This window comes from Phragmites australis, chromosome 21, assembly GCF_958298935.1.
Source record: "Phragmites australis chromosome 21, lpPhrAust1.1, whole genome shotgun sequence".
Lineage (NCBI taxonomy): Eukaryota > Viridiplantae > Streptophyta > Magnoliopsida > Poales > Poaceae > Phragmites > Phragmites australis.
This window is the reverse complement of record NC_084941.1, coordinates 11,135,969-11,149,558: the sequence shown is the minus strand read 5'-3', so window position 1 is coordinate 11,149,558 and position 13,590 is coordinate 11,135,969. Positions and strand designations below refer to the sequence as shown.

At 42.0% G+C, this 13,590-nt stretch overlaps 1 protein-coding gene across 1 annotated transcript; it reads right to left on the bottom strand.

Moving 5' to 3' along the window:
* Nucleotides 1-761: 761 nt before the first annotated feature.
* LOC133903624 (cyclic dof factor 1-like) lies at nucleotides 762-3,327 on the bottom strand. The gene is made up of 2 exons (XM_062345051.1): nucleotides 3,040-3,327; nucleotides 762-2,199 (listed from the first exon to the last, which is right to left on the bottom strand). Exons 1-2 carry the CDS (start codon nucleotides 3,298-3,300, stop codon nucleotides 1,036-1,038), a joined length of 1,425 nt encoding a protein of 474 aa, XP_062201035.1. The 5' UTR covers nucleotides 3,301-3,327; the 3' UTR covers nucleotides 762-1,035.
* Nucleotides 3,328-13,590: the final 10,263 nt, after the last annotated feature.

Here is a 13,590-nt window from a genome sequence, read left to right as displayed (position 1 = left end):
ACTAGTTAATAAATAGGAATGTTTCGATGACCATTTTATCTCTCACCACCTGTTTTCCAACTGTTTTAAAACTAATTTCGGTCTACGGAACGCTTGTATGTTCTTAATTTTCAGTCTACAACACATCGTGTATGTTCTTTTTATCATTTGTAATGTATTAATATATTGTAAAATTAAGAAACTTTCTTGATTCTGTATATCGAAGTTCCTTTTTTTTTCTTGTGCGACTTCCAATCATTTTATCTGTTTATTCATGAGATTATCAGTACCCTAAGTAAACATTTATGTTCATATGTCCCCCTCCCATCTCTTTTGCTTTTTCCCATCCCACTCAGAAATGTATTACTAGATCTTGCATTTCTCTTTTGCTTCTTTTCTTTTCTCTATCCTTTATCTTATTGATTAGACTGTTTGTAGGACTGAGCTGGCAGTTTGCAAAGGAGCTAAAATATTCAGCTGTCGCTTTTAAGGTGAGTGGGGGAAATTGGCCAAGCAGTTGCATGTCACTTTCCCTTCTTTTGGTCATGCTTGCCCCCCCCCCCCCCCCCAACTTTTTGCACCAGTTTCATGGTCGAATTATCTCAACCAAAAGGGCAAAAAGGAACTAAAGAAAGGTCATGTTCCCGGTCTATTTTGATGCTACAGGAAAATAGACAAATGTTAGGTATCTTGGAATATATCCTGAATCTAGTGGACTAGTGTGTGCATATGTACCAAAAGAGTCCATTTTTTAATATAGCAAGACCTTGTTCACAAGCTGCTGAAGAATGAAATTCCTCAAACCATATATTCCATCTTTAACTTATTTTTCTACAACCAGGGACCTTATCTCCTGGTCTTTCTCCAACCCAGATAGCTAATTCTATTTACATGCTACTACATATTGCAGCTACAAGTCCTCAAGTAGCTATGTTACACACTCTCTTTCCCCCAATACCTATTTACAAACCGCTGATTCACAAAAATTTCAGTACTGTCAGGCTAAGCTTGTGTTCAGATCAGAAGGCAGCATGGGAAAATTCCTGCGGATGGCCTTCAAGATCCCTCATGGAAGGTCACCGAGCGCGTTAGCGCGACAGGGTTCGCGTGCAGGAGCGGCGAGCTTGTGATCATCGCCTGTTTCGCCGTCTTGGCCTCACCCTTCAGCTCGAACACCGTCCCAAGCTTGTGCCCGCCGGTGTCTGCATCCTTCTTGTCGCCTTCGATCCTGATCAGCGACCAGATTGAGCTCCTGGCCACCTCGTCGACGTCGTCTATCCGGATTGTCTTTGGAGCCCACACCTTGCCACTTCCATGGCCTCTTCCTTCGTCACCCTCCCTGGGATGCTTGCCTAGTGTGAGGGAGTCAGGCCCTGAGGAGAAAGAAAGAGCACTGGTGGGCGACGAGAGGCCTTGCGTCGGAGACTGCACCGGCCATGGAAGGCTCCAAGCTCCGGGAACCATGCAGCCCCAGTAACCAGGGGCAGCCGGATATATCGGAATTGCTATGCCTGAGGAGTAGAATGCCGGAGGTGGTGCGTAGCTGTATGGCCACATGGGTGCGCCATTCATGCTAGGATGGTGCACTCCATTTGCAGGTTTCTCTACAGTGACATCCTTGCTGGTACCCTGGTTCTCGTAGTCCTCGTTGCTCGATCCTTGACTGCAAGGACCTGTGGACGGGTTGCCGGCGCTCCCGATCGGGATGAGAAGCTTCTCCTTCAAGTGGGCCACCTGCTCGGAGAGGTCCAGGGCGGGCGCGCCGTGGCCGAAGCTGAGCACCGTGCCGTTGGTCTTGATCGGGTCGCTGGCGGGCAGCGTGGCCTGGACCCTCTGGAGGAAGTGGGAGACGGCGACGGCGTTCTTGTTCTTGCGCCGGCCGGCCCCCACGGGCACGTTCCGCATGGCGCCGCCGGCGGTCCAGTACCGCTGGCAATTCTTGCAGAAGTGGCGCGGCTGGTTGACGTTGTAGTTGTTGAAGTAGCAGAACTTGGTGTCCATGCTGTTGCACCGCGGGCACGGCAGCACTTTGTCGGGCTTCTTCAGCTTCTCCCTCTGGCTGGCCGCGTCGCAGCCCGGCTGCTGCTGCGGCTCCAGCGAGCTCTTGGGGTCCTCGGCGTCCACGACCTCCGGCTGCGGGGACGGGTCCGACGTGTCCTGGTGCGTGTTCTCCTGGGCATCGGATTCAGTCGAGCTGCTGCTGCCACTGTGCTGAAGATCCTGGAATGATACAGAGCAATTTCTTGATCAGCTCCTAGAACTTAGCTTAGTTCTTGGAAAGCAGTTGTAAATTTGCAACTTCCGTTGCCAAGGCTACAGATGTACTGCTTGTTGCATTTGTAAAATGAAAGAAGAGGAAATAACACATCTGCTTTGTTTTTCTTGATCTTCTTTTGAGAATAACACATCTGTTTTTCATGAATACAAATTTGGAGAAAAGTTCTTTGTTTTTTTATTACTGTTATAGTACTACTTTACCAGTTCGATTTCCAATTTTCTCCAGTGTTAGATATTGTTGCTTTTTGTGGTATTGGTTTCTGTTATTGAGCTCAACTGGAAGGTAAGAAGTTGCTTTCTGAGAGCTCAAGAAGGAAATGGTTTGACAAAGGACGGCAGAGGATAGTTAAGCCTCTTATCCGAAGAGACTAAAACTGTCCTCTAAACTCCTTCAGAACTCTTTGAAAACTCCAAATTGCACAAAATTTTGTGACACATCATACTCATCTTTTTATCGCCTGCTACTCCTCTATTTATGTGCATGCTAATCTTGTATGTATCGTTTAATTTTATCGGATGTCTCCGAAGAGACCGCCTGCTACTCCTGAAATGAAATCGATCACGAAAACACACAAAGGAGGCATCGTTCGTTCAGGTTATGGCACTGGAATCCAATCGTATTACACCTCTGATCCAGAAAAAAATTCGCGAAACCCCCAACAACAACCTAACCACCTGAAAACTTCAGGTATCAGCAGAGCAGATCGATTTCGCCGCTCCTAGTCCAAGAAATCCAACCAAGAAGCGCAGAGAGAAAACAACATCAATTGAGACAAAACCAACCTTAGCGTCGCCGGCCTCCGGCACGGGGATCGTCATCCCGAACAGCTTGATCAGGCAGTCCCCTCCTCTGCACTCACCCATCTCTGCGCCTCCTCCTTGGTCTTCTCCCTCTGTCCCTCTCTCTCTCGCCACCAAAAGCTCCTGGCTTCTCTTGTCTCCTTGCTGCTGCCGCTCGTAGCAAAGAACGAGACAAATCGCTGGCTGATGCAGGCTGGTGAGGAGGCAATCTGGTCTGTGCGTCTGCTGCGCTGTGCCGGCCATGGCCAAGGGGGAGGGGAGGTGGTATAAAAGGGGGCCGGGCGTGGGTGGGGGCCACCGCGAGGGTCGAGAGCCACAAGCTCGGCTTGTGGCCTCAAGGGTGCGTTTTTTGATTCGCCTCTCGCCTTTACCCGCCCGCGCGTCCACATCGCACTCCGCTCGCTTGGCGCACTCCCCTTGGCCGCTGACTGCTCACGTTGGAAAAGTCACCACTGGCTTCTCCATCTTGCCCTTTTCTGCAGCTCTCTCTCTTCTTGCATGAAAAACCTCTGGGTTGGGTTGAATTCTTCTTGCTCCAACTTAGTTAGGTTGGGGCCTCGATGCCACCACGGCGGCGTGCGTTTTGGCCGTCCTATCGAGCAATTGATGTTTCAGATCATATTGGATTAAACTTTCACAGGGTGCATGAAAAAGATTGTGGTGATCACAAGATGTAAAAAAACCTAATTTCTATGTATATTACATGGTTCTGCAAAGATCATTATCCCTTGTGGATGTTAGGAGATGTGCGGCTGGATACATGGTAAGAGTTTCTGGAGTTTTCTAATTAGCTATGCATTGTATAATCGGGTATGGTCTTTTAGATAGTAACTATTGCTCTAGTTGCATAACATGGTAATTTATTTGTGGCCATCTATAAAGGTTTTTTTGGTAACTTTGTATGTTCGATTGCCTTACGTGGCAACCGACTTGTGGCTATCATTACACTTACTTTTATTTCCATGTAAAATATCACTCTCGTATCCAATGAAAACCTATAACTCCTATTCTCAGAAATTTATATTGTATTGTATCCCTCTCTTTTTCATGTAGCGCCTCAAACTTTAGTTAATCTTTTCTTACTGAGACCTAGGTTGCATCTTTAGTGCCACGGCTGCATGAGAGCTTCAAGTCATCAGGTGGAGCGATCGAGACAATATGATGTGTTTGTCTGGTGTGAGCAAATTATATAGTCTGGTTTGTGTGTTGCACGTTGAATGGTTTGTGGTAATTGGGAGATACGACAAAAACCTTAGGGTCTTGTGTAAGACACCCTGCCCGGTGTTGATATTACAATATTATATATTACATATCTCCATCAAAATAATTTCCATCTGTACCTACTTAATTGTAGGTGGTATAGTAACGGATCAGCTTTCAATAGGCATCCATTTCTAGTATTGCATAACATGGCAATCTACTCGTGGACATCCTTCTCCAAAGGGCTTTTGCCCCGCATTGTTTTCGCCGGATTGCCTAGCTTGGAAACTGCTATCTTTAAACATCGGTTTTGTATCTATACAAAAGGTCACACTAATATCAAATAAAACCTAGACACCTCCTGGAAAATTTGTTTGGTTAGCTCTAGCTGTACAAAAAACAGGCAGAGAACTTGACCATCGTGTACACTGATGAGTGATCATGTATAGTATGTTGTCCTGGTACTTTAGTCCATGTGTCCTTGCACTGCATCCAGCAGTTGTGCAAGGGCTTCGGTGGCATGCCGAAAGCGTTTGGCTCTCTCCCAAGCACGGTCTGGCCTCACTCAACCGGCAATCTCTGTGTGGCTGCAATTTTGTATTGCTGCTGCTTCCTGCCTTGGTTTCTTTCTATTCAAGCTTAGATGATGATGCCGTGCAAGCTTAGCCAGCCTTCGCAGTACAATTTGCTGTTTTGGTATCATGAGATTGCAAAAGTGATGTAATCTTATGGAAACTGCAGGGTCTGCCATGAGTGTTTTCTGAACCGTGGGGGCAGAGGGGCTGTGTGCCAAACATAGCTTATGACGGTTTTGTATCGTCAAACGATTGGATATGATTATTATTGGGATAATGTTTGTCAGTAGAAGGTGTTAAGGGAAGTTATTATAAAAGCAAAAATATATGTGGCAAGAGTTTTCGGGAAGCATCCTAATGCTTTTCTTTTAAAAGAGGAGTATATAGTGGGTTTTCTTAAACAAAGGTTTAAATGGTGTTTAAAGATTTGCCAGGTCAAAAAGAGAGACAGAAAGAAAGGAGTGTTTGGTTTTACTTCCTTCCTACTCATCATCCAATAAGGTCCAAAAAGTGTATAGATGCACCTGGTCCACCACCACCAGGTTGATGTGTAGACCTGTCATGTGTCACTCCCACAATGGCATTGACAAATGGACATGCCAAGTTGCATTTTGTCACTACTTTATCCATTTTTGGTTTCTTTGTTGCATCTACATCATTAACACCTTTTCCTCTAAATCACTACTACTACTACTACAACTGAATTTCATTATAATAGGACGCCACTGACACGTGGACCTTGCAAACATTTATACCATTTTTCTGAATATAGATGTTATGAGTCAGTACATCTTAGATATTGAGCATGCACTTCTCTTGAATTTTTTAATAATATTATTTTACTGAAAAATTATAAAAATAATAGCTAAATTAAAAAAATGCAAGAATAGGTATCTGTCGGCACACGGAATACCGACAAGGAACCTATCGGTATTTCGTATGTCAACAGCCTACATGGCAGTAGGCCCGAGGGCCTGTCGGCATTCCGAAAGCCGACAGATGTACGCCCATCTAAAGGGTGGTGCCACGTAGGAAGTTTGTGTAGGGTAGCAGCATACGAGCATTCGGAATACCGACATTGCTTGTTGGTATTTCGAGTGCCGACAAGCCTTTATATATTCCACACCCGCCGATTCTTCTTCCACGTCCGACCGAGAGAGCGAGCGGCGACGGCGAGCAAGCGGCATGGGCATCGTGCGGCGGGACGCGGCGGGCGGCGCGAAGCAGCGGGTGGCAAGCGGAGGCAGGCCGCCTCCCGCGGGTAAGTGTTTTTTCTTTTTTAATTAGTTAGAATTAGTTATAAATTTAGAGTAGTTAAGAATTAGTCGTAGTTTAGAATAATTAGGAGTAGTTAGAAAAATAGAAAAAACTAGTAGTATGATTTGAGAAAAATAGTAGAAAAATAGTTTGAAAATAGGAATAGTTAGAAAAATTAGGAATACTTACGAAAACAATAGGAGAATAGTTAGAGACTATTAGAAAAATATCCAGTGTAGTGCATAATTTAGAAAAATAATGATATAAAATTTAGAGTAGAGTAGATATGGTTTGGAATTAGCTATAGCTAGAAAATATAGTATAGTTAGTTAGGAAATATGAAATAGTTGATTTAAAAAAAATCGGGAATGTAAATTAAAATAGGTTATTTAATAGCATTCTGAAAACTAGATAATATTATATGTATATAATTTTAATCAATGAAGAATTGTACATTTCAATTGTTATGGATTTTCAATAGTTAGATAATATAGGCTAGTTTGAAGTTGAATGAATATGTAGTACAAATATTTAATAGTTGTAGGATATTTAGAATAGAAATGCAGTAATTGTTTTTGACAGTAATACATTTAGAATAGTACAGTGCGAACAGAAAGAATAAATTAGCGGTGATATTTGATGGTTATGTAGAATACAAGTGATGAGGTTGAATAGATTTTGTGGTCATAGTTGTTGTATATTGGTTACAATTATTTAACCTGGCTTATTATAGTACGGTTGTTGAATCGGATATGTCGACCGTAGTGGGGTTTAGGGTTTTTTACAACCCTGAATATGTTATGTATTGTGACACTGGGGTGGATCTGAGTAACTTCCAGTACGTGGACACAAATTTGCATAGCACGGGAGAGATTTCGCGGTCCCAAGTGTTAGGATGGCTGTATAATCTGCTGCAACTTAGTTCGGCACATTAGCGGTTGATGGTGAATGTTTTGATTCCTAGACGTTGAGGAACTGGCTGACAGTGTGAAGGGATTGGTGATGTACTAAGAAGGGTGTTGAATTAGGACACTTATAACTATTTCGGCTCAAAAACAACACAAGATAAATTTATATCAATTTCTATCTAAATGTTCTCTAGGTTTATCTAGTGTGTCTACTCTATTAATCAAAACACTTGCAACCTATCTAAGAAGGAAATTGCAAGAATGTAAATGTGGAAACGTAAATAAGGTACAGAGATCAAACTCGGCACAATGGATTTTTTTCCTGTGATATCGATGGCATGAATGCCGCCCCTAGTCCACGTTGAAGCTTCACCAAGAATATGCTCCCGGTCAGCACCCGATCACGACTCTTGAGCTACCAAGTCACAAAGACAAGGCCTCCACTCGGATGAGCTATCAAGCCACCAAGGCAACCCTCTCTGGAAATAATGCTCTGATGTGCACATCCTTCATCACCGGACCATCCGATGCGTTGAACTTTATTCTGCTTCATTGTACTGTTCATTGTCCGGTGTGTGCAACACATTGATCACTGGACCATCCAATGATTTGAGCTTCAACTTTAATGGCTGCAACCTTCTCTAGACAAAATGCTCCGGTATGTATTTTCTCTGATCACCGGACCTTCCGGTGAGGTGTTTAGGCCTCTCTCCCATTTGTCAAATATGCTCCGGTGAGTTTAACACCCAGAGCACTGGACCATTTGGTGAGTCAAATCTTCTTGGGATTTCTCCAATTCAATCCAACTTTGTCCCGGCTGCAGTGGCTACTTCATGTATTGCATCTATGAGACCTACTAGCATATATTATTAACAAATATGTTAGTTTCATTGACTATATTATCATTAATCACCAAAATCACAATCATGACCTAATAGAGTTATTTTCGCTACAATCTCCCCCTTTTTGGTGATTGATGACAACACAACCAAAACAAGTGGCAAATAATAGATGATACCAAATGTAAATATCATAAGCGAGCACAAAGTCTTACCACATTGCTTGGATCCATATCCTTACCACTTAATCCCCCTTTATTGTGGCTATCTCTTTCCCCATTACCACTATCTCCCTTGAACGACCTATGCAAGATCTTATGTTTTGTCAATCTAGGTGCCTAGCATCTTTTCTTCTCTCCATTTGTCAAATTTGGTATTCCTAGATGTCTTGCTTGTTGCTACAATCTTCTTGCATTGTTCATCTTTCTTTCATCTTACTTTGGTCATCAAAATTCTCTCCTTTTGTCAACAATCTCCCAAAAAGGGCTATAAACACATGTTGAACTCAAGGGAAAAATATTAGAGTATATGGGAGAGAGCTTCACAAATAATGATCTAATAAAAAGATACCAATTGTATGGATATCACTAAAAATAAATGATACCAACTAGGCTATGAAAGCACATGGATCATAATTTATAAAACTCACATAATATAGTCTAAACTCCCCATATATGTGTGCATATATACAATAACAAAGAAACATATGCACAACTAGATAAAATGTCAAGATAGGAAGTTTAAGCTAAATTATGTATGGAGGTAGCTTAAATGAATAAAACATTTGACAATGATACCAATTGAAGCATTTAAGCATTGCAAACCTCCGGAGACATGTTGATTGTTCCATGAGACTACAAAAGATATCACTAGAAACACATGTTAGTCTCAAAATCACAACCTATAGGATATACTCCCCCTAAATATGTGCATACAAGTGTTGAATACTTGTGAGATATATATGCACTTGTTATTGATAACAATGGGGATTTATCCTATAGATTGGATCATGACACATAAACGATATAAATTGTAAAAACTAGTGCCAAGAAATGAACCTACAACTAATAAATCATATAGGTTTCTCATGAGTTAGAGATAAACACAAGCAACCTACCATATGAAAACCTACACTAAGCATTTCAATAAATTGAAATAAGCATATGCAATCCTAGACGAGACAAATAAGCTAAAAGCAAAAAAAAAAAAACAAAATACATGAACATAAGTCTAGCTACCATTTACCTCTTTTGCCTTTGGATGGGGATTTGGGTATACAATGATCATGATTTTCATCAAAGCGCCCAAACTTGTATACTTGACTTCTTTGTTTAAATCTTCACTTCATCTTGTGAGCGAAGTCTCCAAATCCCCATAGCCACTTCGGGCTTTAAGTATTCTTTGGAACCCTAACCGATTGGGACCCCTTCTTGTTGGTGATAACTTCCTTGGGCACCCAAATAGGTTGTTCTACCTCCAATCCTTTCTCTCAACCATGTGTGCAACCACCTTTCCATTGTCCTTCTTCTTTAGGTTGTAGTGGTTGCTCTTGGTCTTGATCTTGTAGTTGGGCTTGGTGTAGAGGTTGGAGGTCTTGTTGAAGAGGTTCACTATCTTCTTCTTCTCCTTGGTCTCCTTTTTCACTTATTTGCACTGGAAGGACTTGTGGCCTTCTTGATGGCATTTGAAGCATGTCACGGTGGATCCCTCCACAAGCTTCTTCACCATGAAAGCACGGGTATCTTGAGGAGCTTGAACATATCATTTGCCATTTAAACTCATTAAGTCCTTCTTGAGCTTCTCCACTTGTTGCTTAAGCTCATCATTCTCTTGTGTAATGAGGTTGTTAGATGATTCTACAAAAACATTCTCAATGTATTTTTCATTGCAAAGGGGTGAGCATGATATATGAATTAAATCATTTTGAGAAGTAGAAGCATCTACCTTAGGCTTGAAATTAAATAGAGATGTAGATTGCTTAAAAGGGACTTTAGTTTGAGATTCAATGCACTCAAATTTAGCTTTAAGGTCTTCATGTTCCTTGTTTAGAAAATTGAATTTGCACAATAATTGTTCATAATTAGAAACAAATGTAGCATGAATGTCAATAAGTGCATTGAATTTCTTAACCTCTTTAGATTGTTTCTTAATGGCCCTTTGTTGCTCATTGATCAAATGAAAGAGTTCATCATAGGAGAGAGAATCCTCATCAAATTCATCATCACTTACATCGCTATCCATACCTTTGGCAATGAGACACTTGTGTGATGACTTGCGCGATGATGACTTGTGTGATGACGACCTTGAGGAAGAGCTTTTCTTGGAGGCGAGAATGGTGAAGATTTCATCACTTGAGCTTGACTCCTCATCATCACTCACACATCTCCCTATGCTTGTGAATGTCTTGGCTTTTCCCCTTATCTCCCTCTTGTTCTTAGTCTTCTTCTTGATATGATCAATTGTGTTGACTATATTCAATGGAGATAGGGTGATCAATCTTAGTGTTGATCCTTTTCATATTCTTCTCTATCTTTGAGAAGAGTTTGGCTAGCTTGGGATTAATTTTTTCATCACTTGATATGATTTGATCATTCTCTTCATAGCTCTCTTCATCTTAATCACTATCATCTTCGCTTGAGATTGACTCTTGCTCTTGTCTCATCATCCTTGCCTTCATGTGTTGGCATTGAGCTTGCTTACTTGTGAGAGCAAAGTTCTTGGTGTCGGATGAGGAAGAAGCTTCCACCTCCATATTCATTGTCATCTCATGGGCGGTGATCTTACCGAACACTTGACTTGGAGTCATCTTTTTTATGTCATTATTGTCGTAGACGATGGAGACTATCAACTTGTACTTCAAAATAAGAATTTGAAGTACTCTTCTCACCACTTGATCATCTTCAATTGGTGTCAAACCTAACTCATTGATCTCGTTAAAAAGAATGTTAAACGAGAATACATATCATTATCACTTTCATGGGGTAGTTGGTTGATGCCATTGAACTTAGTAACAATCACATGATATTTCTCATTGCGGATATCCTTAGTGTCTTCATGAATTTTAATAAGACTATTCCAAATATCATGTGCATTGGTGAGAGAATAAACACGATTAAATACATCAACACATATAGATGATAAAAGGATACTCTTTGACAATGCATCTAATTGCCTTTCCTTGTTGGTGATACGAGGTTTCATTCCTTCCTCAATGACTCTCAAAACATCCAAACCTTGGGCTTACAAATAACAAGACATTAGAATTTTTTATTGGAGAAAGTTTGTGCCATTGAAAAATGGAGCACTATCAGAATCCATTCCAACCCTAAACGTCACAACTCACTAGGCGATGAATACTAACCAATCACAATGAGATTAAGGCTCAAATGCCACTTAAATTGGTGAAACTGTGTGAAAGGTGTGAAGCACTAACACAAATTAAAGAGCTAGATGTGAGCCCTAGCTCTGATACCTATTGAAGGGATCGGTGACGTCCTAAGGGGGTGAATTAGGACACTTAGAACTATTTCGGCTGCAAAAATAACACAAGACAAACCTATATCAATTTCTATCTAAATGTGCTATAGATTTATCTAGTGTATCTACTCTACCGATCAAAGCACTTGCAACCTATCTAAGAAGGTAAATTACAAAAATGTAAATGCAGAAACTTAAATAAGGTAGAGAGAGCAAACTTGGCATAAGCGTTTTTTTCCCATGGTATCGATGGCATGAATGCCACATCTAGTCCACGTTGGAGCTCCACCAAGGATATGCTCGTGGTCAGCACCCGGTCATGGCTCTTGAGCCACCAAGTCATAAAAACAAAGCCTCCACCCGGATGAGCCACCAAGCTACCAAGACAAGGTCTCACAACTAGCATCTCTTCCAGTTCCTTACTGTCGTGATCACTTTGGAGCTTGAGCCACCAAGGCAAGTGTCTTCACGTCACCGCACAATCGTCTTGCCACCGCTCCACACCAAGTTGGAGGGTCAACAAGCTTGTTGGCGAGTTACCAAAACTCCAAGATGCCGACGTACCACTTGGTACAAGGCTGGATCACTACTTGATTCACTCTCTAGGCAACAATCACCTAGCAACACTCTAGGCCTATAAGCACTAATCACACTAATCTTGTACTTAATCGTCTTGGATAATCACTTTAAGCACTTAGTGGCTTGGATGTCTTCTCAGGTGTACATGAACTTCTCTGAACTCTAGCACCTTCAAATGGCCGAATGGGTGGGTATTTATAGCCTCAAACTTGCGCACTAGCCGTTAACCCAATGACTCAAAAAAGTTATTAACCTCGGATGATCTGGTGAGAACACTAGTACTAACACCGGATCATCCAATAAGTACACTCTCGCAAACTAGCTGTTAGAACCCCATTCAAGCCTCTGTGACCACCAGACATTCCGATGTATACTTCATCTCCATCACCAGACTATCCGGTGAGTTATCCTAAGCCATCCAAGCTTTTCCTTTTTCTCTGTATAAATTGCTCTGGTGTAAGTATCCGGTGCACATAACTTCATCACCGGACTATCCAGTGAGTTGACTTTAGCCAACCGAGCTAATGCAGCCCCCTCTAGAAATAATGCTCTGGTATGTACAACCTTCATCACCGGACCATCTGATATGTTGAACTTCGTTCTGCCTCTTTACACTGTTCATTGTCCGGTGTGCGCAACACATTGATCACCAGACAATCTGGTGCTTTGATCTTCAAGCAACCTTATCTGGACAAAATGCTCCGATGGGTATCTTCTCTGATCATCGGACCTTCCGATGAGGTCTTTAGGCCTCTCTCCCCTTTATCAAATATGCTCTAGTGAGTTCAACACCTAGAGCACCGAACCATCCAGTGAGGCAAATCTTTCTCGGACTTCTCCAATTCAGTCCAACTTTGTCCCGGCTTTGGTGGCTTCTTCATATATTGCATCCATGAGACCTACGAACATATATTCTTGATAAACATGTTAGTCCCATTGACTATGTTGTCATTAATCACTAAAATCACAGTCATAGCCTAATAGGGCCATTTTCGCTATACAGTGGGAGCTCTTAGAGGTTACATGTTCAAAGCAATGGCAGCAATTTATGTCACTGGGGTTGAGACGGGGTTTTTCTCACTGTATCCTTGTAGAAGCAAGTGATGTTACATCGACATAAGCTGGACCTAGCACCATAGAAGTTGTTGGTGAAAATATTATCCCTGAGGAGGTGCAAGAGGGTGTGGTTCCGGATATTCCCCTGCAGGCTAGTGCACCAGTTGAGATACAGACTGCAAGAGAAGAATTTAACGACGGGGAAGAAAATCGGATCGCGATGCATGCTGATTTGGGGGACCAGGACGAGGCACTAGTGGATCGAATGGAGGAAGGTAATGACGAGTTTTGCACATTTGTAGACTCTAGTGCAGGAATTTTGGAAGGATGGACGAATTTTGCATTGGACAAGTTGATGGTGAACGATGGACACGAATCGACATAGGAGTATGATTCCATCGTGGTGACTAAAGGCCAAATGTTTCATGACAAGATCCATCTGTAGCATGCAGTGAAGAGTTGGTGTTCAGAGAATAGAGAGTTTAAGGTGGTAATATCTAATCCGAACATACGATGTCAAATGTTTTGCTGAAGGTTGCACTTGGTGAGTTCATGGATTCTTGCTAAGGTGTGACACAGTATGGGTAGCGTTTATTGTTGAGCCGCATACTTGCAACTCGAGTTGACCTCTGAACGCAGATA